Source organism: Myripristis murdjan, chromosome 12 (assembly GCF_902150065.1).
Source record: "Myripristis murdjan chromosome 12, fMyrMur1.1, whole genome shotgun sequence".
NCBI lineage: Eukaryota > Metazoa > Chordata > Actinopteri > Holocentriformes > Holocentridae > Myripristis > Myripristis murdjan.
Genome location: NC_043991.1, coordinates 17,396,413 through 17,423,363, shown reverse-complemented (window position 1 = coordinate 17,423,363; position 26,951 = coordinate 17,396,413). Strand labels below are relative to the sequence as shown.

Sequence of the window (26,951 nt, the reverse complement as noted above, 5' to 3'; positions counted from 1 at the left end):
AACAATGAAGTGAAGTAACTGAACTCACATTTGCAGCGGCACACGGCTGTGCACATGAAATGACCACCTATCTCTCCATTTGCTCTTGAGCAAGGCACTTCATCCTCACCTGCATCAGCAGCGCATTCTCTAGAGCTGATGTTGCATTGTTGCCAAAATAACAACAAGTGTAATTCATATGTATAAGGGATGTAGTAACCTGTTGTCAGTATCAGCACATTGTGAACAACTATTTCACACTGGCAGCATGTCAGCACTGTACCTCACTGTCTTCCACACAGAATTTTGCTCACTGTTTCACATGTTTTTAGCTGATGTCAGCATAGAGGAAAAGTCCATCTGAAGTTATCTGTCAGTATGAATGAACATAAAAAACTAATCCAGTGGTATTTATAGCTCATTTTCTCAGCCAATCTCAATCAGGGCTTTCTCAATATGGGTTTTTAAGCACTGATACTGACATATTTTTATCGAAGGTGCTGTTTGCTGATATTTTGCACTCATACTCAGAAATTTGTTAAAACATTAACAGTCTTTTATTCCTCTGTGTGGAAAAGCCATCTTTTAGACCGCTGGGCCCATCGCCTCTCCACTGAAACCATAATAACACTACTATATGTTTATGTATATAATGGAACGAGTCTAACATCTTTAACATCTTTGTTGTAGCACGAAAGCGTGACATGTGACTATTTGACTTTACACTATTTGCTTTTATTTTGTATAATGACAGTAAACAATATGTAAATAATTCATGCAAACAAGCAAACTGGTTTTGCCTTTTCTCTAGGTTCCTTTTTTGGCCGTTCAGCTCACAATTAAATGAAGAACTAAAGACTGTTGGGCATAATATCGTAACAATAACTGAAACATACTCATTAGTGACACTGAAACAAACAATGTATGTCTCATGTCTAGCAAATCTCATTAACAACCACAACACTAATATCAGACATTTAGATGTCTTGCTCCCCTTCTGCTTTGACACTATGACTCCTCAGAACAGTGTACCTAATTACTTTAACCAAACATCCCCAAGTAGAGTGAAGAAAAAAAAGGTAAGGGTGCCAGTAGACTGAATGAGCTCACCGACAGCAGGTGTCCACATGCGGAGGCCAAGGGAGAGGACTCATCCCAAGAGCCACAGCGACGTAACCCTCGAAGCGCCAGAAAGGACTCTGCCAGTGTGGCCTCGCTTACAGTGAGGCCCAAGTTTGAAGACAAAGGCTGACAAATATGGGGTAAGGTAGCACAATAAAGGGGATGGGGAGCACGTTGGAAAGAGAGGGATAGTAATTTTTTCTATAGCAGAACAAAGGAAGGGTCAAGGAGGTAGGAGGGGGACTCAAAAGTGAGCGAGGAAGCTGAGCAGGTAGAGAGGAGCTAGAAACACTACAGGAACTGCCAACAAAATTCCAAGCACATTTTAAGCTTGAAAACTCCACTCTTGAAAAAATGTAGTCCGGGTCCTTTTATCCACTCATCCTTTCTTTCAGATCAGTGTTGTCAGACGCTTTTCCAATGCCAGCCAACCTGACGCCGGTAAAGTAACAAAACCCTCCTGAGGGCTCAAAGCCAATCTTCTTGAAGGGAAGGAATACACCAGTGTTAGCAAAGCAGAAGAGACTAGAAGAATGTGGGAGATATTGACCTGAATGAAACGAGGAGGCTCAGGTGAGTAGGAGGGAGCAGGAGGGGGAGGGAGCTGCATGGTTGGCTTGACTATAATCTCCTTAAAGTGGAGAAAGTCTGACTGACAGGTGACTCGTAAGTTGAGGGCAAAGGACTGGGGAAGGGGAACTGGATGAGTTCTTTCAGGACACAGTCCAGTGACCTACAATACAAACCTTAAACACATCAGAGAGGAGAGTAAAAACTGAAATCAGTATTTCAGGGACTGTTATAGATCAGTGAATGGGACAAGGAATTCTCAGTCAACCTGCATCCTGAATGCTGATAGGCTATGAGGATGTTTTATTATTAATGTTTTATTAGATAAGCTCAAGAACCATTACTATTTTCTACTTGAGGACTACGAAACAGTTAAAAATTGTTATAAGAAAAAAAAAACTTTGCACTGTTAGATGTCTTGGAACAAAGCATGGTCATTCAGAGCTACTGTGATGTACAGCAGCCAGTTTTTTGTATGTAACTATGAGTGCGGTCAGCAGTGAGGCATGCTATCAATGTAACTGTTTGCTACTTTAATATGTGCCATTGTTTATGAATGTCTTGTAAACCCATGTGTGACGGGTCATGGCATGAAACAAAAATAAATATTTCTTCATCCATTCATCCAATACACATAACCTATCATTTATGATAATATTTTATAAACATATTCTTGGGAAAGCAATATCCACAACACAAACGAGAACATTTATGCACAGACACAGTGAACACACACACACACGCGCGCGCACGCACACACACACGCACACACACACACACACACACACACACACACACACACACACACACACACACACAAACACACACAGAGACTGCTGTCGAGAACATGATGAAGTTACTATGCACTCATCTTCAAAAACTCAAAAATATGAACGTATTTTGGAAAAAGTTACATGCTCTGTAGGCCTACATGGATCAGAGGAAAAGTGAAACCTTAGTTCCGTCCTTCATATTGAAAACATGTCTGCACTACTTCAGTGTGAAGCCAGATGGATTTATTATATGGACTGTGTCCAACCTAATTGTCTCCATAAGGAACTATCTGTTTCCTGTAATAAATACAGTAGTACATTGTAGCCCTATCTAAAACTATGTATATACACACACACACACACACATATATCGTTTTATTCTGTAATCCAAATATTTTGCGTAAAGTATAAAGAACATCTATTTTGTTTTGATTTTGGCGCCCTCTGTGGACAAAAGCATTGCATTTCCCATAAGCACCACTGCTGGTGGTGGTTCTGATTATCACTGAGTTTTGTCTTAATGCTGTTTCTGTCATTGTGGTGGGGAAATTACCTGTCTGTTTCTCTCATGTGCCGTCATCAAGTGACCCAGTCACATGTGATGTGAATAGCATGAAGTTCCTGTTGTTTGGTGTGATTGTCATGCACTAAAAATGGTCCTGGGACACAAAACACTTTCTGAGCATGCTTCACTCTTCCATTAAATGTGAGAAGCAATCTCACTTCAAGCACGCCTCAATGCCTCTGTCAATAGTGTGCAGGCTTTTCTGAACTGTGCTTGAAAACTTTTCTCTTACATAAATTGTTTTGGTAATCTCATGACTATTGGCAGATGCACAGGCTGAAAAAGGTAAACACATGTGATTATGATTATTATGGCTACAAGCAGCTGTAACTTTTTCATTTATTCTCTTAAATTGGTGGCGAAATTCTATTATTATGATCAGCATTACTGTTATTAATTTAGGTTTGTCTTTGTCAGTATGTATTTGTGTATTTTCAATTTTAATTACTTTATACATTTTTTTTTGTACTTTACTATTTATTGATTGTATTATTTATTTATTTATATATTTATTTTAATACATATATATCCTTGTAATTTTATTTTTGTAATGTAACTGACATTCCTGATGATGACCATCTGAAAGGGGGGTTAAGGGTTTGAAGGGGATGTTTACTCAAACATTCAGCTTTGGTACTTTTGTCATGGAAAATTTACAAATACAGTTGTTCAGAAAACATTAACACATTAACAATGAAATATGCTGAGCTGGCACAGAGAGAAAAAGAGTTGCTGACTGTGTCTTGAGATTCTCACCCTCTTACACACATAGTGCAGTTCCAAGCATGTGCGTGTACACACACACCCACACACACACACACACACACACGTGCGCACACTGAAAGAAAGACAAAGCAACAGACAGCTCTGCGGTGTATCTAGTGTACATTCTTCAGCACAATCTCGCAGCTTTTTGGCTTGTTTAGAAAACACATCCACAACCTGCCTGTAATATGAGTTGTGTGTTTGGCCCCAGTCGTCCCCACACTACACAGTGGAAATTCAATAAGTCTGATGATTACAAATCTAGACGAGCCAATCACTGCACAGTGTCCTGCAAAACATTAATCTGACAAGGCTTTCACAAATGCAAATGACGCTCTGTTCAATAACAGGGAGCCGGCCTGTGGAGAACATCAATAGAGTCAATACTAGTATGCAAAGTACTTTAACATATAATGAATTGCAACTCTCAATAAAAATTTATCAGGCTCGGGCAGATTTCCTGTAATTGTGTTCCATAAACCGGGTGAGCTATGTTGTGAAAATAGTCTCCATCCTGTCTAACCGTAGCAGCACAGCAGTGAAAAAAATCATGATTTTGATGGCAGTGGGTTTTTTTTTTTTTTTTAATAATATCTGTTTCATGTCTTCTCATCACCTCTTCCTCTTGCTCTCCGAGAGGCTTTTATCTTGCTGGGTGTATGCTGCTATAACATATATGACCTACACACATGCACGAACACACTCGCAAGCACACACTGAAGGCGAAAACACAGGCCAACAAAGTGTAGGAAAAGAATTCCCATTAAAAGCTACAAGTCCCTCCCCTTGAGTCTGGAATGATGTGAGTGCTGTAATAGGACACCCTGTAGACTCCATTCTCCAAGTTTCCCAATCCAGGTATTCCCATTCATGCAAGTTAACCCTTTGAAACCCAGGAGAATAGGGGCAGAGGGGATTTTATTTCCAAAGGTTTTATTTCAACCCCTGAACAAATGTATTTATTTATATTTATTGTAATTTAAAATATTTTGGTAATTACATAATTATTGTTGTGTGGTCTAATTTTGCATTTATTAATTTATTTATTGTTGTTTGCAAATTCTTGAATGAAAAAAATCCCCCCCCCCCCCCCCCCCATGTTTTTGAGAGACATCAAATCAGCTTGCTCAGGTTTCAAAGGGTTAACACAAGTAGGGAGCTGGCACTTTCTCTCCTGTCTCTTGCTAAAACAAAAACAACCACACAAACCTACAGGCTACATACTGACTTTAACCACAACCTGTTAAGAACACAGCAGCAGTTGTTTTGACTTTCTCTGTGTCTGTGCTGTTTCCTCTGCATGTAGCCTCCTTTTCCCTCTTTCTTCCTCTCCTTGTGGTGGAATGCCACAAGAAAAAAGTAGTCTGATAGTAATCACTTCATAAACATTAGCAATAAACATTTTAGGACACAAAGTACAGTTGAACACTGCTGGTCTGTTCAGTGTAATGCCACAGTGCATGAAACTGCAAAGTAGTTTGGAATCCTATAATAATGTTGCCATATGTCCACTTTCCCTATGAAACAAATAAGTTATCTATCTGCCTATTTGTTTGCTTATTTGTTTTGTTTGTCAGATCACTCTTAGCAGCAAATACACAGGATGCACTGTCAGGCCTCGGATGCAACACTTCTAAATTAAACTTGTCACCTTCTTTCAGAGATGCAGTTTAACAGGCCATCCCTTGCAAACACAGATCAGGAGCCAAAGCATCATTTGACTGAGTATAACCTCACCGGCTGCTCCTCCTTCCTCTCCAGCTGTGCCTCTGCTGCATCTGCCGCTGCTTCTCCCCCTCCGCCGCTGACTGGTGGCTCTTCCAGCGCCTCCAGGCATGCAGACCCGAGGGAAGAGCTCTTATGGTGGGATTGCACCAGTTGTGCCACGGTGGGCTTGTTCGGGCTGGTGGATCTGCGCTTGCCGGGCTGCAGCTTATCCCGGCTGGGGCCGCCGCTGTCCGCTTTGCCGCAGAGCTGAGCCTCCTTCACATCCAGATCCACCGGCGAGGAGAAAAGCAGGTCGGGCTGCGAGGAGGAGATCACTCTGTCCAGGACCACATGCCTCTTTTTTTTCTTTTTGAACATCCACATCCCCCGCTCCTTCTTGTCGTCGGAGTCCCTGGCGCCCAGCTTGGGGCTGAGCAGAGGTTTGGCTTTGGCTTGGAATTGTTTCCACATTGTGTTTTGGTGGGACGAGGAGCTCTCATTCTCGCCCTCTTCGCTCCTCTCCATTCCTGCCTCCGCTTTTAAAAGCCAGCGTGCAGCTCCGAGGCAAACACAGTCGATATTACTGTCACCGCGATCGAGCAAGCGCTCTGGCGACAAAGTTGCGCAATCTGATTTTTTTTTTCAAGTGGATTTCGCGTTAAAAACACCAGGGCGAAGGTGGCACCACTTTTTACAGTCGGCGACAGCAAGGCGGGGAAGTCCACTTTCCCTCAACAGGAGGGAGGTCCCAAATGAATACGGCCAAGGGTATAGCCCTTGATTTCATTACCCGAGGAAGACCAGGGGAAAGATATATTATTCTGCCAAGATTACAGTGAAGGAAATTGCTGGAGGGTCAGTCAATCAGTCTATAAGCCAATCAATCCATCCATCAGTCAATCAATAAATAAGAAAAAAAAAATACCCATGAAGAAGACCAATCTTAAAATAGCACTTGGCTTACACTGTAACACAACAAAATTTAAAATCAGATTCTTAAAATCATTCAAGAAAAAAGTTGGTTACAGTTTGAGGACAGACCTAGAAGCACTTTTGCCCAGTTCACAGTTCAGTCTAAGAAAGTGCTGAGATAATACTGCCAGGCTACTGCTACTACTACAACTACCTCTACTACTACTACTAATACTAACACTACTGTTACTACCACTACCAAGGTTATCCTACAAGATACATAGATCCAATGGATAAACTAGTATACTTAGGAGCAAATAGGGGAATTATGAATTAAATTGACCCCGCACATATTACACCTTTGGGGATAGCCTGGCCAAACCTACTTTTTTATACTTTTTATGCAATGATTGGTGCAGTAGCTGTCCCCATGTGATGAATTGATGAGCACTGTCACATAGCCTACAGCGTCACTCAACCGAACAGGCATAGCTGCTGAGCGGCTATAAATAGATGCATCACCATAATCAAGTACACTGATAAAGACTGCTTCCATTGGATTTAGGGAAAACATATTTCTAAGGTTTTCTTTTTTTCAGTAGCACTATTTAAAGTGCAAATCTGGAATAATTTTTGATGCTTTAGAGAACAATATATTTAGTTTTGTCAGGTTTTTGTCAAGTTTTGGGTGAATGTGTTCCTAATGGAAAGCTGTAGTTTATCAATGGTTGTCTGCAGTGAAATTGCAGTAAAGATGAATTTTGCAACAACATAAGGCAGCAGCAATACCATTGATATGAATAAAGAAGAGAACAGGACCAAGAAACAAACTCTTTTTCATAACCTTTTTTTTAATTATTTATTTTCCTTAGGCATGCACTTTTAAAAATGAAAAACCATCACATTCGAACTTGCTTTCATGTAGACTTAAATGTTTCTATATTTTATCTTAATGTATGTAGATTGTTTCCACAAATGGCATTGGCCTATGTTATTTATCCATTAAATACACTGACAATACATTTAGAATTACTGAAATCAACATTTAACAGATGAATACACTGTCAGTATTTGAGGAAGTTTCAGTGTCTGAATGAGTTCCCCAGTAGGTGCTATCAAATGGCTAAGGCCCTTTTCATCCCTGTTCACAGATATATATTGTAAATAAATTTAGGGCTATTGAAAAGTGAAACACAACATTGCAGAACTGTGGCTCTTGTTCTGCTGTTGTTGACTTTCTGATCATAAAGTAATTCATTTTTGTCTGTTTGTGACAGGCTGTGGCAGGCTGTGGCTAGCAAATCTAACAACGGTCAGAGGTGACGCTTGACACACTTCAGCTAAAGTACCTCCACCACAGCTGAGAGGATGGTGTATTAGTCAAATTTCATGAATAGAAATGTCTTATAAATCTGTATCAGCTCCGACATGTGGCTAATGTTCATACTGCATGTGTGGAAGTCATTTTAAATGAATAAGAAAGAGTGTCTCTTGGATTTGGTGACCCAGTTAAAATCTTCTGGGGAACTTAAAAAAAAAAAAAAAAAAAAAAACACTGCATCAGACCACAGATCCCTCTTTCAAAAGTGTCCAAGAGAACTGCATCAGAGAAGATTTTTGATTTTGTGACAATTTATGCAGTAGATGGGGAGCTACGGAGAGAATCAAAACAGTCATATTTATATTTTCTCTAGCACTGCTGATGTTTTCAGAGAGGAATTAATTCAGACTAATGGTGAAACTAAGCTACTCCTGTTTTTCCCAAAGGACCCCCTGAATCCAATTCAAGGGCCCTCATGGTTCCAGGACCACACTTTCATGCATTTTCCACCAAAAACATCCCGGTTCTCAAATTGGTTCAATTCACGATTCTTGGAACCAAGGTGCAAACCAAGGAACTGGCCCACATTTCAACCAGGTCTTGGAGTGCAACTGTTGCGTCACTGATGGTGGGCATGCACAACAAAATGTATACTCTGGCAGTGCATGACCACAGTGTCAGTTTCCTGTTGGAATATGCATAATCTGAGCCTGATCATGTTCAGATTGAGAATAATAAACTCTAAATCATGCTGGTAACTTAGCCATTGTGCTGACTCATGATTCTCTTGGAGAAATGAGCAGGATGTGACAGGAAAAGCACGGCTGCTGAAAGGCATGAAAAATGTTTTAATTTGAAGATGTGTATGGAAATGTGTGGAAGCTCAGTTTACTGCTTGCAAAAACATATTCACCCACAATTTTTTCTTGATAGTTGTCTCCATTTTTCATTGTAGAATAATACACACCCAGTCAGTTCACACCTGAGAACTACTATTTTCTGCTTCCAGCTGAGAACCAATTTTATTCGTTTGGGATCCAGTTTATGTTTGGTGATTTGGTGGAAATGCAAAGAATGGTTCAAAATTTGGTGCACACATACAAGTATTCATAGCAAGGTATTTTCTTTGTCAGGCAGCAAGTAAATTTACAAAGCAACTGAGTAAATATTGGCAACTGGATAATTTATTATCAAATGGTGATTCACATGTTTCTGTATGTGAATATTGATTGACATTGTGACTGAATCCACTGTGGTAAATCTTCATCATTAAGTGAGTAGACATTGTTATATGTTATATCCTGCATTATGCAATCCCACACACAGGCACACACACACACACACACACACACACACACACACACACACACACAGTCTGACGCAGTCACATGCTAACAAACTAAAAAAAAACGTTCTATGGTAATATTATATAGGATTTGTCCACTAGAGTGCTTTTGAGATGACACAGACTCTTCATGTTTCTTCAATAAAATCTTTTTGTTTACAGAATAATAAATAATGCTGATTGTACAATGCAGTAGCTTACTTTGAGCTTTCTTTACAAACCCATGGGTAAAAAAAAAATGTAAGGATGCCGCTTCTTCTGAAGAATAAATACTTAATTGTTCATCTTTACCTTGGGCCTTTTGCAAGCATTTGGTATTAACCATGCAGAGAAAATACACTTGTCAGTTGTCTATAAACTCTCAATAATCAGAGAGAGAACACACACACACACACACACACACACACACACACAAACAAACAAACAAAGTAGAGCATAAACTACTAAATGAACGAGACACTGGGGTAATTCATCATACAACAGTCTCAGCAGTCTAGTATTTCAGGTACAAACAGACTTGGAAATCAACTATAATCTACGTAAGGTAACAAAATGAAACTACTCTCTACTTAGCCCCACTTGGCTCATGACTGCGCGTCAAAGAAGCAAAATTTCTGCAAGGTTCCCGCAACACTGCCAAACTTTAGAGTGTGTACAAAATACATCTTCCATTGCATGGCATGTAGGCATTTCTTTATTCAGTCATTCATTTGTGACTTCTTCTTCTATGTGTTATGTAAAATGTTGCCCGTTTCTTCCTGTGTAAATGCCAGTGGTGGCTGGTTTAACACTGTGCTGTGTGTTTGATTAGCTTGTTGGCCCACCCCTTGCCTGGAGGTGTGTGAGTCAAAAGTGAAAAGTTAAAAACTGGAGGGGTCACAGGTCTTGCTCATGCATCTGTTGCTGCATTTTCTGAAGCATCTGCTGCATCCTCCTCAACTGTAGGGGCAGAACAAACAGAGAGGAAAAGAAGCGTGAACAAGGGGAGGGCGGAAGGATGAGAAACTGCTTACATAATAACGCACAGGGGAGATGTGAGCTCATTAATTCACATCAGCATAATCCTTAGATAATATTAAGAATTCTGCAAGTTTATTATTCATGATTAAATCAAAAGTTTCTCCACTCACTTCTTCATCTTTCATTTTGATGAGTTTCTCTGTCTCCACATCAGGTGTGGACAGAGGTAGTATAGGAATGGGACTCTCCACCCGCTTATCTGCATTCATCTTACTGCAACATAAGAGACAAATACAGTGTAGCCCGTTACACCAACATACCCAGAAACAGACACAAACATGAGCCCTAATATGCTCTCCAGGGTTTAGAGGGAGGAAGCCGAACCACAGTCATCATCTACCATGAGCCAGAAAAATGAGTGCAGTACGGGATTTTGGCCATCAGGGGCAGGGCTGAGCACTTGCTAAACAGAGTACACAGTGCAATATTTATAATGAAGATATGGCTATAAGTGGATGTGAGACCGATGGTTGAAATATTATGACACTTTCAGTAGATTCCCACTAGTATTGAGGCTATCTGCTGTTAACTTTTGTCATTACCAGGGGAACAAATCTCTTTTTTCTTAAAGTTTCACATTTCATTCATCTAAGCACAGACAAATGTTTACCTTCTAAACCACCATCAAATTTACACCAATGCCCAAGATTATAATTTGACTCTGTTTAGCCCAGTTTTAGTGCTCCATGTCACCCCTGGGGGTGGTCTCACATATTGTTGGAGGTTGAACATCTCTGTGGTTTGACCAATATGGGTGACTGATACCAATAGTCATAATCTATTTCATGTGTAACTTTAAATTTCTGCGATTACAACACCAATTCCTGTCCACTTCTGCTTTGGCAAAGCCTGACATGAAGCTGTGCTAGTTCACCTGCTGAGTGCTGTACTGACAGCCAAACTTCACTGGTGTTTTGACTGCCATGACAGTGAATAGATAATGAACAAATGTTAATTTTGGGGTGAGCTATTCCTTTAAGACAAGGTGGCCCAACCCACCAACTCAACTGTATGGGAACCTCAGAGATAGATTACCTCCTTTAAGTGAAGAATCAATTCACAAAAAAAACCATTCTTGAACAATTAAATGACTAAATAAAATGTGCAAAGAGAATAAAATTTCACTTCAGGTTGCTCACACTGTGTTTTGTAGCTTTGGTCAAGGAGGAAACACCATTATGTCACAGACGGACAATATGGCTGTCCATTAACATTTAATAAAAGACTATTAACAGCTTGGTATCAAAACAAATCAGCATACTAACCCTAATACTCCCACAAATTCTCTGTCTCTGTCTCTTTCACTTTCTCTCTCTACACACACACACACACACACACTCAGACACACACCTGGTCATGGTCTGAATGCACTGGGCTCTGTAGTTTTCATAGTGACAGTCACAGGTGATATCCTTCAGGTCATGCATGTGGGTCCTTATCAACATGGTCCTCAGCTTCACAAAGTCGCAGTGGGACTGATTCTCGACTGCATAAGACATAGAGGAAAAGATACTAACAAGAAGAAGAGGAAGAAGAAGGTTTGCCTCGAATCTCAAAAACATACTAAAACTCTAATATTAAACAGTAACTACTGTATACTCATCTACATAGTATGTTGTTCTGGCAATAAACATGATAGGAATTCAACATACTATGCTGTGCTTTACTAACTGCAAGTGATGTAATACATCCACTTTATTGGTCACCTGTCAGTGGACTGTGGACGAAAATTAGCTCTGATATAAATCTGGTGCAATACATCAACAGTTTTTGCGTGTTGGCTTATTTTGACAGAGAGAAAGGGAGGGGCAGGGGAGAGAGAGAGAGGGGGAGGATGACATGTGGTTCAGAATGAGTATGTAGGACACAGCTTTGGACCAGACACAGCCTCAGTCTGCTTCTTGACGGTGGACTGCCGCATTCAGAATCAAACAGCTGAAAACACTGAGTAGCGTCATGCAATCTATCATGTCTTCAGCCAAATCTCAGTCCATCTGACAAAACAGGCACTGGAAGGAAAAAGGCACCATGATACCCACAAAACCAAAGGTTCCTACAAAGCTGTACAAGTCAGGTATGGTAAGACACTGCCTGATGTTTTTTCTTGTTTGCTCTGGACTGGTATTGCAGTTAAATTGGATTTTTAGATATTTACTGTGGTTCTACCATGACAACACAACAGATGTCACTGGAGTTGGCATACTGGCAGCTACAGAGTGTTTTCTTACCCTCCACAATGCCCCAGGGATACAGCCTTCCTCTCACTCTCTGACCTCTGGCTTCAACCACAGTATTGCTGCCTATCACAGCAAATGGAGTGCTCTCCTACAACATAAAAACACCAAGTTATTGGGATTTTCTCTGCAGCTTTATGTTTCAAAGCAGAATATTTCACTCCATTTAGGTCAAAACAGTCCCTGGAATCCCCAGGCTTCTAAATGGAGTGTATGAAGTGTAGATCAGCAAACAACGTCACCTTCAGCTCTCTGTCCTGCTGCTTGAATTCCTCATCTTCATCGGAGTCGCAGTCAGGAAACTGGTAGATCTTTATCCCGTATTTATCTATTTCCTCCCTCAGCTAGACAGACAGCACAATGGCGATACAAAGTGAAAACAGTAGTGAAATGAGTCCTGAGGGGTATTTTTTTAAGTTGGATATTTGAAAGACATGCAAACTTTCCATATGCACCACATGAGTAAAAAAACAAGAAAATATAGAAATATTGTGACACAGCCTTTAAATGGTGAACTGCATTGAAAGAAGAACTTTATCACTGTATCACTGTAATCAAGAAACTGTGAAATGGCACATAAAAGTGAGAGAAATGCTGATATAAAAAAAAAAAAAAACCTATTTCATAGCAGCCATTTTGACATGAAAGAGCAGGTAAACATAGATGCTACCAATGATATCAATTGAAGTTCTTTTCCATTTAAAGCTGCAATAAGCAATTTCTGACCACTAGAGGGTGCTGAGAGCTCAAACTCTGTAAACACAGTCAGACCTGCTTCCAGGTTCATGATAATTCACTAGTACAAAACCTAAAGTTGAGCTGAAAAAAATGTGTTTTAGGGATGGAAGGTATACATTTCACTCTCACAAGCCTCTTGTTGGATTGTTGGAATATTTTGTCTCTGACTTCCAGATTGAAAATGTGGTGAAGCTGCAGACTTTCAGTTACAAGATAAGCTGTTTTGAATGAACATGGCACTCACACAACTGATCTGAAATTTGGATAAGTTTATAGGCAGAATGTGCAGTTTCAGAGACGCTTTGAATGTGGCAAAGGGGTGAAGTGGAGGACAGAGGAGAAGCTTATCTGGGCCAATACACAAATTAAGAAAGCTCCAACAAGGAAATAATAACAGACTGGCTGTGATTGTGTGGTGGGTAGAAAAACCACAGCCACGATTCTCATATTGCCTCATTTTTCTGTTTTCAATTCAGTTTAATTTTAGTTGTTTTTTTTTTCTACAGACTAGTTTTTATTTTTATTTCAGTTAACTATTTTTTTTTTTTTCACACCTTGTTTTAGTTTTTAGTTTTAATTAACTATAATAACTTTGGTAGTTATACTGTTCAATTCAGTTTAGCATGGGCTGTAATTCAAGACTAGTATGAATTTCTGCAGGATTTCAAAGTTGTAAAAATAAATGTAAACTCTGCACACAAGATATCATGAACGTAACATTCATGCTACCCAGAGGGTGAACCCTGTCAACTCTGGTGACCTCATGACCTTCCCTCTATCGCCACCCTCAGGCCAAAATGTACAAACTCCATTCTGCCTCTGCCCCAACATGCTCCCAGCCAGCGGAGCTTCAGCGGTGGAGGGCCCACTTTCGTTTGCTCTTTGATGGTCTTACCCGCTCTTTGAGTTTCTTTATCTCACTGGGCATGAGGCAGTCAGCTTTTGAGATGAGAGGAACCACATTCACCTTATCCTGAAGAGCTTTCATGAACTCTATGTCAACTGGACGAAGCCTACAGGAAGGCAGAAACTTTATTGAGCATGTGTGTTTTTAATGTATGCTTGTACCTGAAAGTGTGACATGTATGCAAAATAAAAATGTAGATATACGTTACCCATGTCCAAAGGGAGGTATGAAGTAGAGGCAGCAGTGGACTCTATTGTCCTGGATGTTTTTCCTATTGAGTCCACTCTCGTCTCTGAAGTACTGCTCAAACTGCTGGTCGATGTAGTCTGTAATGGGCCTCCAGCTTGAAAACACAAAAGCCATATTCACATGCTTACATAATTTTTCTTTAAACAGAGAATCAGTCCATACTCTTAACCCTGATAATTACAACCTGATGTGCTGATATAACTGCTTTGTGCATCAAGGTATATTTGTTTGGCATTTCAAATGCTGGACATTAGTCCTCTTTATGAGTTATGAGGCAAACAGATTTCAAACCCTTATCTCTAAAGAAGATTCAACCCTTTTTACTACTACCGACTATGCATCTTTGACCATTCTCTTACCAAGCAATGGCAAAAATGGAGTCAAAAACACAGCTCATTTCTCAACAGGTATGTACTCATCCAGTACATCAGGAGGCTAACGGTACTGCAACACCCTCTAGCTGGAGAGATACACTATATTACCAAAAGTATTCGCTCACCTGCCTTTACTATACTATGAACTGAAGTGCCATCCCATTCCTAACCCATAGAGTTCAATATGATGTCGGTCCACCTTTTGCAGCTATTACAGCTTCAACTCTTCTGGGAAGACTGTCCACAAGGTTGAGGAGAGTGTTTATAGGAATTTTTGACCATTCTTCCAAAAGCGCATTGGTGAGGTCACACACTGATGTTGGTCGAGAAGGCCTGGCTCTCAGTCTCCGCTCTAATTCATCCCAAAGGTGTTCTATCGGGTTCAGGTCAGGACTCTGTGCAGGCCAGTCAAGTTCATCCACACCAGACTCTGTCATCCATGTCTTTATGGACCTTGCTTTGTGCACTGGTGCACAGTCATGTTGGAAGAGGAAGGGGCCCGCTCCAAACTGTTCCCACAAGGTTGGGAGCATGGAATTGTCCAAAATGTTTTGGTATCCTGAAGCATTCAAAGTTCCTTTCACTGGAACTAAGGGGCCAAGCCCAGCTCCTGAAAAACAACCCCACACCATAATTCCTCCTCCACCAAATTTCACAGTCGGCACAATGCAGTCTGAAATGTACCGTTCTCCTGGCAACCTCCAAACCCAGACTCGTCCATCAGATTGCCAGATGGAAAAGCGTGATTCATCACTCCAGAGAACGCGTCTCCACTGCTCTAGAGGCCAGTGGCGGCGTGCTTTACACCATTGCATCCGACGCTTTGCATTGCACTTGGTGATGTGTGGCTTGGCTGCAGCTGCTCGGCCATGGAAACCCATTCCATGAAGCTCTCTGCGTACTGTACTTGGGCTAATCTGAAGGTCACATGAAGTTTGTAGCTCTGTAGCAATTGACTGTGCAGAAAGTCGGCAACCTCTTTGCACTATGCGCTTCAGCATCCGCTGACCCCTCTCCGTCACTTTACGTGGCCTACCACTTCGTGGCTGAGTTGCTGTTGTTCCCAAACGCTTCCATTTTGTTATAATAGAGCTGACAGTTGACTGTGGAATATTTAGGAGCGAGGAAATTTCACGACTGGATTTGTTGCACAGGTGGCATCCTATGACAGTTCCACGCTGGAATTCACTGAGCTCCTGAGAGCGGCCCATTCTTTCACAAATGTCTTGTTTCACAGTCTGCATGCCTGAGTGCTTGATTTTATACACCTGTGGCCAGGCCAAGTGATTAGGACACCTGATTCTGATCATTTGTATGGGTGAGCGAATACTTTTGGTAATATAGTGTATGTCCACCCCTCCCCAAAATGTACAGAAACCCTTTTAAAATCTCCTGTATATTTAATGTTCTTTTAAATTAAAGAAGAGTATAGCTAGAAATGGACATTCAGTTGAAAAGAGTGGGCGCTACATCTTAAAGGGCTAAGACATAGCTCCTGTGGTCCCTATTTTACAGTATTTAGACAGGCAGACAGACAGGAATTTACATACATTACTGTATATCGATGATGTTAAAGAACTCATATTATGCTTTTTCAGGTTTTCCCTTTCCTTTAGTGTGTTGTATAGTTGGGGGTGCATGTAAAACAAGGTAAAAATTAGAAAACTTCATATGTGAGCATACTGAAATGCTTCTCTCCAAAAGAAAACACTACTCCTGACCTGCCCAAAATGCCTCGTCTATAGTCGTTGTTTACTTCTGTAACCTATCTATAGCACTATGTAACACATTTACATACTGCCTCCTGTAGCTTGTCCCTAGTGGCTCTTCCTCTCCCCTGCTCTTCTCTCCAGTTTGTTTTTCTCCCTACCTGCCTTCACCCTCAGGGGGTGGCACTACTGACACCTGCAGGCAACTCCTGAAAGGATAAAAGGAGGTTCGAGAAGACGCTTATCCCACTTCTGACACACAGACACTCGCCTGTCCCGCAGCCAGCAGCCTCGTTGGTTTTCCTTTGATTACCTTTTGTTCTTCCCTCAGCACACCGTCGTGGTGTGTTGGGTTTTGTTATTTTAGTCTGGGCTGGAGGTTTCTGGTAGTCTAGTTATCAGGTTGTTTTGGGAAAGTTTAGTTTCCTCCTTTCCTGTTTTGGTAGTTTAATGGGAAGCAGTGGGTTCGCACAGCCCATTGCATGGCTGGCCCGGTCGCTTCCCTTCCCTTTTGTTTAGTTCAGCTGGTACCTCCAACCCCTTTTGGTTCATTTCTTTTGGTATTTATTCTTAAAATGGTTTATTCCTATAAAAAAACCAAAATTTAACACTATAGTGTTCAAATGTGGCAGTGGCCTTGATAACACAAACTCTAGGTGGATTTTAACCTAAAACAGTTTTCAAATGCAGCTGCAGAGACAATGGTAAGTATGCTTTGTTAAGCTCTGTTTTTGCTTGCTGCACTTTATTAGAGGGTGTTTTTCTTCCTCTTTCACTTTATTATACAAACACATTTGGCGAAAACAGTATCCAACATAGGCATCGAGTGCCATCAGCAGCTTCGGCATCATTTCAGTGCTCATTCAGGCTGAATACAAAGAGAACCATGTATTTCCTTGTTGCTCTATGTCAAGCCATGATTTATTTTATTGCTAATGCCACCAAGTTGCTTATTACTGTTATTAATTACAAGCCCATAATGCGCACCTGAGCCACAGGAGCTGCTTCAGCCCAAAACGCATGGTGCTTCCTGTAAGTGGATCTAACAGGTTGGTTCACACCACAAAAACCAACGGCTCCAGAGTTTGTAGATGTGCTTAGCCCAGTAAGACAATGTGTAAATGTGTCAGCATTGTGTTGAATGAGGAAACTGACCAGTAACAACAGAAAGGCACCATGACTTAACTCCTACAACCTGCCAACCAGCAGTATCTGTGCCAGCACTCGCACCACCAAGAGGAGGGCAGGAGAAGAGAGAGAGGAAAGAAGATGAAAATAGTAGAGGACAAGTAGAGGACTGAGACAAGGAGGATGCTGGAGGAGACTCAAGAGGATTCGGAGGGGAAATGGATGAAGAGGAATGAAGATGGGTGGTAAAGGAGCGCAAGAAACGACGGGAGGAGGAGGGAAAAAAAGAAGTCAAACAGACATACGATGGCAAAAAACACAAAGCAGTCCAATTCTGTTGGCAGAGGTAAAGAATAAACAGCAAAAAATATGAATGATATAGCAGTGTTGTGACCATACTGTAGCAGGAATGCAGTGAAGTCAAGTTACCAAAAGCAAAGTCCTTTCATCAGCCACACACACACACACACACACACACACACATTCTTACCATTCAGTGTTGTTGACAGCATCTCCAAAACCTGGCGTATCTACGATAGTAAGTTTCAGCTTCACCCCTTTCTCCTCGATGTCGACGGTGTGTTTGGTGATCTCCACTGTCTGACTGATGCGCTCTTTGGGACACACACACACACACACACACACACACACACACACACAACACACACAGAAGCACTTCTGTTTTACAAAGTATGCCTCTCAACAGTGGCTTACAGTCTTAGCTGTGATTAGAGAGACAAGAGTGTAGAGTGCGGGGACATCATTTTGTTCAGTGACTCACCCTCTGCATTGAGCAGTTTTCTGTCTTTATGGAGATCTGTGAGGAACAGACTGTTCACCAGGGTGGATTTACCCAGACCAGACTCGCCTGTATTACACCCACACACAAATACAGACACACAAGCACAAACAGACACACACATACAGACACACAAAAACACATCATTGCATTATTGTCTTAACTGTGATTAAGCTATTAGGTTAAGTGTTATTGAAAACTCCCAGTGAGAACACAATCTCACACATCCACATCCACCCGCCCACATGCATACGTGTACACCAGATGTACAAATACATACACACACACACACACACACACACACACACACACACACACACACTATTCAATAAAGGTGCAGAAATAATCCCACCTAAGTGATGAAACAATTTACATCAATTTCCCACTCGTTCAGTTGCAAGGCTACTCCCACAGCCTTTCTCACCTGCCACCATAAGAGTGAAGTCAAATCCTTTCTTAACCGACTTCCTGTGCACCTGGTTAGGCAGTGTTGCAAAACCAACATACTCTTTCTCCTAGAAACAACAAAAAAAATTGCAATAAACCATTTTGCAAATAACCCTAACCCAAAACTAAATCCTAAAGATTTCAAGAGAACCCCCTCGTTTTCATGCTCTGCTTCTGCAGCTTATAAAGTCGTCACCATTCATAAACCACAGAACTGATAATTGTCTGTAAAGTGAATGTTTCCCCAGGGACTATTTTCCCTGGTAGAGGGACCATTTCACTCCGCTGAATTTCAGGTCATCACAACACAACAGTGCTGCTGCTGCTTTTAGGAAAACTAATGTCTCTAAAGTCTCTGAAAGTTCATTTTCATATTGCAGTGGAATGAATGGAAACCAATGGCTGGATAAAATGTAAGAAGAATCATAAGAGTTCTAAAATACAACTGTTTGCTTTGGGAAAAGATTAGCATTTTGTAGATCTAACACTAATTGGACAGAGCCACTGTCACTGTCCAATGTAATAGTCAATGGGCCCATCATATTCCAACCCATGGCTTGCTTTGTCACTTTTTCCCTCACGGCTCTATGCTCTTTCGTGGTAGCTGTGTTAGTAGGGCATTCCCATGATTCCTCTCATGTTTTATTGAAGTGGCGAGTGGGGGGACTGCCAGAGAGAGTGAGAGGATGCCCTGAGGTTCTTCCAAGTATTGGTAATACACTGTGGCAGGCAGCCACTGGCACAAGGGAAGGGGGAAGGGAGCCTGTACAGTAAACTAGACATTGCAGAGGCATGAATTTGAAACATTTGTGCAGAGATGTGCAGATGAGAGGAGAGGACAAAAAAGAATGAAGTGGACCAAAATAGAGGGATGAGGGAAAACATGCAGTGTAAAGTGCCCGAGATATGTACCAGCACACTTGAGAACCAAGTCCAAGCTGCCTGCAGCACTTTGGCTGAACAATATCAGGCTACTGGTCCATGGAGGAAACCACTGTAGCAGGCTTCCCATTATGCACCTGTCTTGCATTAGTACAAATCCATTCGGGGATGGGGCAAAAGTGCAGCTCAAATGCAGGAAGGCATTAATACTAAATTTAATGTGAAGTCCATTAGCCTGAAGGAATCCTCTTCCTCTAAGATGCTCTGTATGTGTGTTTGTGTGTGAGTATACCTTAGTGTTGCTTACATATTGACATTTTCTCTGTATCACACCTACTCACAAAGACAAAAATAAACTCACACAGACTGCTGGGTATCTCTGTCCTCTGTCCTGAATTTGCCTCTGCTCTGATACTCAATTCTGCCCCCTGAGATTGCACAAAAAGTGAAGGAGGGATTATGAAACTCCCAGCAGGACTATGCCACTCGCTTGCTTACAGAAACCTATAATCACAGAACCAAATCTTGATTATGGTCAAGACAGCAGAGACGTATGTAAGACATGCATGGGTATCTCGATGGGAAAATACTTGAGATTACTCTGTGTGTGTCTATGTCTGTGTGTGTGTGTGTGTGTGTGTGTGTCACTGCACCAGCTTCACAAGGCAGTGAACAGGGACAAAGCAATATTCGGGGTAAATAAGCGAGAGAGACCTGAGCCATGTCTGATTTTTACAACACCAAATCTCCAAGCAGGGAAGAAAACCTGTGGCTGACACTATTCCATGCTAATAGTTGCTATGGTAATACTGGGCAGGAAAAGTGGGCTGGTGGGGGCATATCACAAATTCTTGGTTCACTTTTTTCCATCCTGGATGATTTGCTGACTAGTAGGGCACTGAGTCTTAGTTCACATAACCTCAACAGAAAGGGAAATTGGTTTTCAGCACATATTTTTTTTTAAATTTTTGCAATTTAACTTTTTATTTCCATTGTGAAAAAAAAAAAAAAAAGTCTATTAATTAATTATGGGCAACTACTCTACATTCAGTTTAAACTCTCCTATGGCTGAGTATGAGATGACTGGATAGTAAACTTAACATTTTTAATTAAGCTATTTATTTTCAGCAACATAGCTGACTTGAGGTGCAGTGCTAAAATCCATTTTTGGTAATTAATCATGTGCACTCTAGTCTTTGTTGGACCAGTGCTGAACACTAAAGGGAGAAGGATACAGACAAGTGAGGATGAGGATTAGTTTGATGCATGGATGATCAGCTTGTGAAAAATCGCAGTATGTTTGTTAGTGGGTTATAAACACCTTGTCTCAGATATGACATAAAGGGTAATTAAACACACAAGTGCGCGGGGGAGCGGTGACATGCCTGACCCGTGGGGAATCTGAGCCTGTGGCTGGATGCGGCTGTGCGGTGGCCAAAACAAAGCGCACTAGACAGTGTAAGATCTGCGGAGGTGCTCCTGTCATCCCGGGATTTCACCAAACATAAGGATGTAATTTAAAAGATCAATGAGAATGAGCCCCATTATTGAGGCTCTGTAACCGGTTCCTTACCTCTCCATCCTCTGTGCGATGAAAGCCACATTCCACGAGACATACAAGTCCGTTTGGGTGAGAGATGAGAGCCGTTCAGACACCCAGACGATTTAGGACAGGATAGAGAGCAGAATTTCCAATAAACCAATGCATCGTCCCTGTGCTTGATTTATCAATGAATCAAGTGTGGGGCATTATTTTTGCATGAATGCGCTTACCTGAGCGGAGCGAGCGGCTCTTGTACCTGCTGTTGGCCGTCATCTTGGAGACAGCTGGAGGAATGTGCGTGTGAATTGGGTTAAAGGGGCGGATCCAGACAGGTCCCTTTAATAAAGCCCATGCTTTATTTCACCTCCAGAAATGGGAAGATGTATTGTCAGTAGCCAGTGGGCGCTGGAGCTGGCAGCCAATGTGTGGAAACTATTACATGATTTATTTAAATTGCCAGAAAATTCATTTTTAATAAGACAGCCGATGCTGTATGGTCTCTCATGCATTCCACCCAGTCTACTGATTTACAAGGATTTTTTTTTTGTTGTTGTTGACTTGCAGTTCGTATGAAAAGCCAGGCAGGGGCAGTATAACACAATTCCTGCATGAGCTATGCTTGTTGGTTCTCCATACGGTCCTGGGACTTTCTGGGTCTTTTAGGATGCCCGAGGCGGTCATCATGGATATGGACCGGGTTCAAATTTAATTTTGCCTTTTTGTTGGAGCCCAGTACAGGGCAGAAGCAAAGTCAAAGGAAAAGAAGAAGAAAAAAAAGTCACTATGTGAGCATTCAGGACCAGCTGGTGACTAATAATTTACCACACTGACCAAATAGTATTCCTCTTTTCCCCTGAAATTTAGAGGACATAATCAGTTTTGGACATTTATAAATCATATTCAATAGTTTAATCCTTATAAAGTTTTGAGGGCTGATACACTCAGCCCTCATGAGTTTGATTTCAACATTATTTCATTTGGTAGAAATAAGCAGCATAATGACACACAGCATAACAAAAGTCACAGATAAACCTTTACCCCCCACCCCCTGATTGGATGTCTTCCCCATTCACTTGTTAGAATGAGCCATGCAGTCCTGCTTTAGATCATATAAAAACATTTCATAACATTAAAATCTTTCATACGGAAGCTCTGGGTCTGGTGTTGCATGGAGTAGGCAACATATGCTTAAAAAGAATTAATTAATTAAAAAAAAAATCTTTCATACTTATCTATCTTACTTCCTTTTTTAATTGAAATTAACCTTCTTGGAAAGGTAAAGGAAAGCTTCTCAAAGACAGCTGCTCATAAATGTAGTAGTATCCCTTAGGGGCAGAGGGATTTGTTTATTTGCTTAATATCATCAAAGAAGCACACTGACACTGCCATAGGATTCCACATCACACACACACACACACACACACACACACACACACACACACCTGAATATAGATATCCTGGTAGGAACTTTGTGTTTTGGTGTTTTGGAGGAAGAAACGCAACAGCTACTGCAGTATTGTCTCAATCTGTGTGTTATGCCACTTACTGACAGATACTGGATGACAATTCTGCATATATAAACACAAATTTAAGTGTATAAATTCCTTGATTTCTTGCAAAAGCATGACAGATTTATCATTAAATAAAAAGGAAATTACCAAAAAAAAAAAAAAAGAAAAAAAAAACAATAAATAAAATAAAAGCAAGTTACTCAAAAAATGTAAAAAAAAAAAAAGAAAGAAGATAAAAGAAAATTACCATGAAATTGCCACCTAGAAAATACCAGAAAATTTCAAATAAAAATAAAAAAAATAGTAAAGAAAGAAATTTCCCTAAAATTTCTATGAAATAAATAAAAAAATACTGAAAATACCAGAAAATATTAAGGAAAATACTTAAAGAACTTTAAAATGACCACAATATTAGTAAAAAGAGTAAAATAAAACTACAGAAATCCATATAAAATTAGCAAATATTACTTGATAATTCTAAAAAGTAAAGTAATTGCTAGAGAAGTGCATTTGCAGTTACCATCATCATATATTTTAATGATATTTTGAAATTTAGATCCAAGAAAATGACCTTCAAATTACCTACACAATTGAGAAAGTAAAATAACGTAAAATACTGCAAAATGACAGAACACACACACACACACACACACACACACACACACACACACACTATTCAATAAATGTGCAGAAATAATGCCACCTAAGTGATGAAACAATTTACATCAATTTCCCACTAGCTCAGTCGCAGGGCTACTCAATCAAATCAAAATAAAAGCCCACCCACAGGCTCGTAGGTTTCAAAGGGGTTAACTCTTTAAAACATGCCCATCATTTCCTTGTATCCTGTTTGTCAATCACAATCAATCAGCGACAGTGTTGTGCTGCAGAATCAGATAAGCCTCAGTGGTCAATGACAGTGAGTAATTCAAACACAACAACAGGACAATGCAGAACAGCAAAACAAATAAAGAGGTCCAGCCATGAGATTAGCACTGAGATTCAGCCCTTCAGGGCTGACAGCTACCTGCAGAGGGGAGGAGACAGCGGGGAAACAATGATGGGAACATGAGGCTGAAGGCAGGAGCAGGGTGCCATAACTGACTGTTGTTTCCTGTGCTCGCACACAGGCTACATGGGTGGGGGATCAGACAATGAGTAGCCTTCCCTCCCACCACCACCGATACAGAAATGATTTCTTCTGATGTGAAAGACCCCAGGACACAGTGACCTCCACGTTCAGGCACATGCATGGACACGCACAATTTAAAAAAAACACCAAAATGCAGTAGATTCAGTTCACAGTGGTGCAAATATGGAAGCCTGGACCGCTGTTGCCTTTTCTTGTAGTTCATGCAAGGTGGTTCTTTGATCATGATGTGTAAAAAGCTGAGCAGTAACTCAAAAGTTTAACAGCTTATTCCCCAAATGAATAATGGAAAGAGGCTATGAGTCATTGAAATATCACTTTCAGAGTCCAGAGGCTTTTCCATGGATCATTAGTGACAGCAATTTGTTAACTGTAAGTGAATATTAGAAGTAGATCAAAGCAAACATTGTTTTGCTTTCTTGCACAATCCTAATTGTTCCTTTTGTGTTCTGGTGAGGAAATGGAACCAATGGCGATTTGATTATGATTTGTTAGAAAGAGACAACAATACGTTTTGGAGAGTTACGTTTATTCAGATTCCCATTAACCGGCACAGACACACACATGCCAACTGTTTGTCTTCAGGTCCACATGAAACAGTAATCAAGCATCAAAAGCCGTCCTTCAACCATACATGGAGGCAGATTTTTATCTGTCATGCAACAAAATGAGACCCAGTGCAGTTGTGCAAAAGATATGTTGATCTATTGCCGGACCTCCACTAAGAGGGTAGGCCTCGAAGCTTGAAAGTCACTAACTGTTTTACTGGCTCACTTTTTAAAGAATTAACATAGTGGAGCCCCCTCGTAGTGCCATCACCAGTTGGAAACTACAAGATGTATGCCTTTTGTAAATATATGCCACCAGCAACAAACATTGGATTGCAAATGTTTATGCACTGTTTTTTTTATGTTTAATCAAAATGTCCACTAAAGAAGACTTGCTTGTGGCTGCAGACAGTGCTATACACACTACAGCGCCTCTCAAAGCCCTCTAACCAACAGAGGAGAGGAGAGCAAGGAAGAGCCAGCCAACAATTGTCTGTTTTATACAAGTTTCATATGCTATTTTATCATTAAATTCACTTCTGAGATTTTTTAGGCACAAAATCAACTGTATTACTTTCGAAAAATTTGGCTGTTTGTTTAACTAGGAAAGGCTACATTTTCTGAGGAAATTTGAGTGTGCTTGCTTCTCCAGGATTACTGGGGTTGAAGAACAGGTACAACTATCATCCGTGTAACAGAGGATACCAAAGTGATGAATAGTACAACTCAAGGGAAGCATGCAGAGAAAATAAAATGGGACCAAGAACAGACCCCTGGAGGACCTCACCAGTTAAAGGAGGAGCAGTGAGAGACCTGTTTGATAGATAAGAGGTAAATTTGTTTAGTGATTGGACATTGATGTACAGTGGACTTCATGTAATCGATATGAATTATTGTGAAAAACAAACTCTTAAATGTATATTGGTTCCATTAAATGTACATTATTTATAACTGTCATGTGATTTCATGACAGTTAGAAGGTGGAATGTTGAAGCCAACAGTTATGCTTTGATATGATCTTTTATTTTGATGAATTATGCATAAACATGATGAAAGGGGGGTGGGAGTAAACTAATTATTGTGTTGATGAATTGTTGTTGGAACATGGTGTGCAGACACTCCCCTTTGACAATCAGCAGAGTGAGGCAGTAGCTCTGTCAGCTGGGAAATAAAAATTGAGCTGTCACAAATTCACTGTTCTTTAGTTTGTAGCTACAGTCTTTTGATTGCTGATAGATAGTAAATTTGTTTTTTATGTCTTTATTTTTCTACTTTAATCTCAACCCTGGTATACATCATCTGGTAAGAACTCATTTGTGTGTAGAAAATAAGAAAAACAAGGCACAACAGAGTCCGATTGAGAAAGGAAAATAAACATGACAAAAGAAGGAAACAAGTGGTGTTTGAGCACATCAAACCAGTTGCTCTTTTAACCAGTCTAGCACTGCACCAGTAACTGTTTAAATAAGTTAGTTAGATAACCAGAGGTAAGGGATTTATTAATGATACAGAGCAGACTGGGGGCTTAAGTCTCAGTAACGTCCTTAAGGAACCTGGAGGCAAGAGCATCCAGGGGGCTGGAAGATAATATGTCCAGTAAGTTGTGTAATGAAACTGGGGTGAACTGAGACAGGAAAGATGAACGGGTAACTGTGCTGTAAGGGACCCAAGGGGTTAATATTAGCTCTTGTCTGTGAAGAAGGTACGAATTACAGCGCTCAACAGAGGGGGACAAGACAGCAGAAGGAGCTGGATTTATCAGTCATATTGAATATAAATCTTTGGTTATGGTTATTGGAAACAATCAAAACTATATGGAGACAAGGACCTGCTGATTTAATTTTGCATTGTTTTTTTATACTGTGATTACTTGTTTCATTCATTTTGGTGCTTTTATTGTTAATATTATCATTATCAATAATATTGTTACAGTAACAAATATTACTGAAGATGCAACGTCCATGTTTGAGCCAGTTTGAAATAAAAAAAAAGCAGTAACGGTTTACAATGTGGGCAAAGAAAAAGGTACTGACAGACATATAATATAAAGTTAGAGAATACAAATGTACATTCTTAAGTTTATACAATACTGGCGGTGGTTCAAACAAGCACTACATTAGAGTGCCTAAGGATTATCCAATCCCCACGCTGGCAATGCTCTCCTATACAGACACTGGTGCAGATGTGAGTAAATGTATGTACAACTTGCATTGGACTGAGGCAGGAGCCGCATCTCAACTTCTCTCCTGATTTGCGTTGTAATGCTTTGATACCATTGCCCTTTAAGAGGTGACTGGTAAGTGTAATTCTTTGAAGCAAAGAGACCTTTATTAAAATCATTCAATCAGTTTTATTTGTCTCATGTACAGGACACGTGCTAATGTGCTCTCCAGAGGAACTGTTAAAAGAAAGAAAGGAAAAAAGAAAAAATGCATATCTACACAAATATACATGTATATACATACAAACAGACACACAGATATCAATGTTGCAATGAATATGTGCATGTATACATACATATATATAAAATTAGATAAAAATGCAGGGGAAAATAACATGTTAGGCTTAGACTTGATTGAAAGTGACTAAGTGATGCTTGGGTAGATGTGCATACTACATATGAATACTTTGCTTTACATGTGAGCATGTGAGC

At 40.5% G+C, this 26,951-nt stretch overlaps 2 protein-coding genes across 3 annotated transcripts in view; both read right to left on the bottom strand.

The window, feature by feature from the left end:
* The window catches only part of mctp1b (multiple C2 domains, transmembrane 1b), a 31,862-nt gene extending 25,777 nt beyond the window's left edge, over positions 1-6,085 (bottom strand). For both annotated transcript variants that reach the window (XM_030064920.1, XM_030064921.1), the window contains exon 1: positions 5,512-6,085. In XM_030064920.1, the coding sequence (XP_029920780.1) occupies positions 5,512-6,006 (495 nt within the window). In that variant the 5' untranslated portion in view covers positions 6,007-6,085. The remainder of the gene's footprint in view (positions 1-5,511) is intronic.
* Positions 6,086-9,134: 3,049 nt separating this feature from the next.
* On the bottom strand, positions 9,135-21,362 carry septin5b (septin 5b). The gene is made up of 12 exons (XM_030064922.1): positions 21,320-21,362; positions 21,120-21,130; positions 18,642-18,732; positions 18,200-18,286; positions 17,909-18,032; positions 14,167-14,301; positions 13,947-14,064; positions 12,556-12,657; positions 12,308-12,404; positions 11,430-11,565; positions 10,190-10,292; positions 9,135-9,998 (listed from the first exon to the last, which is right to left on the bottom strand). Exons 1-12 carry the CDS (start codon positions 21,360-21,362, stop codon positions 9,936-9,938), a joined length of 1,110 nt encoding a protein of 369 aa, XP_029920782.1. The 3' UTR covers positions 9,135-9,935.
* Between the last annotated feature and the right edge of the window lie 5,589 nt (positions 21,363-26,951).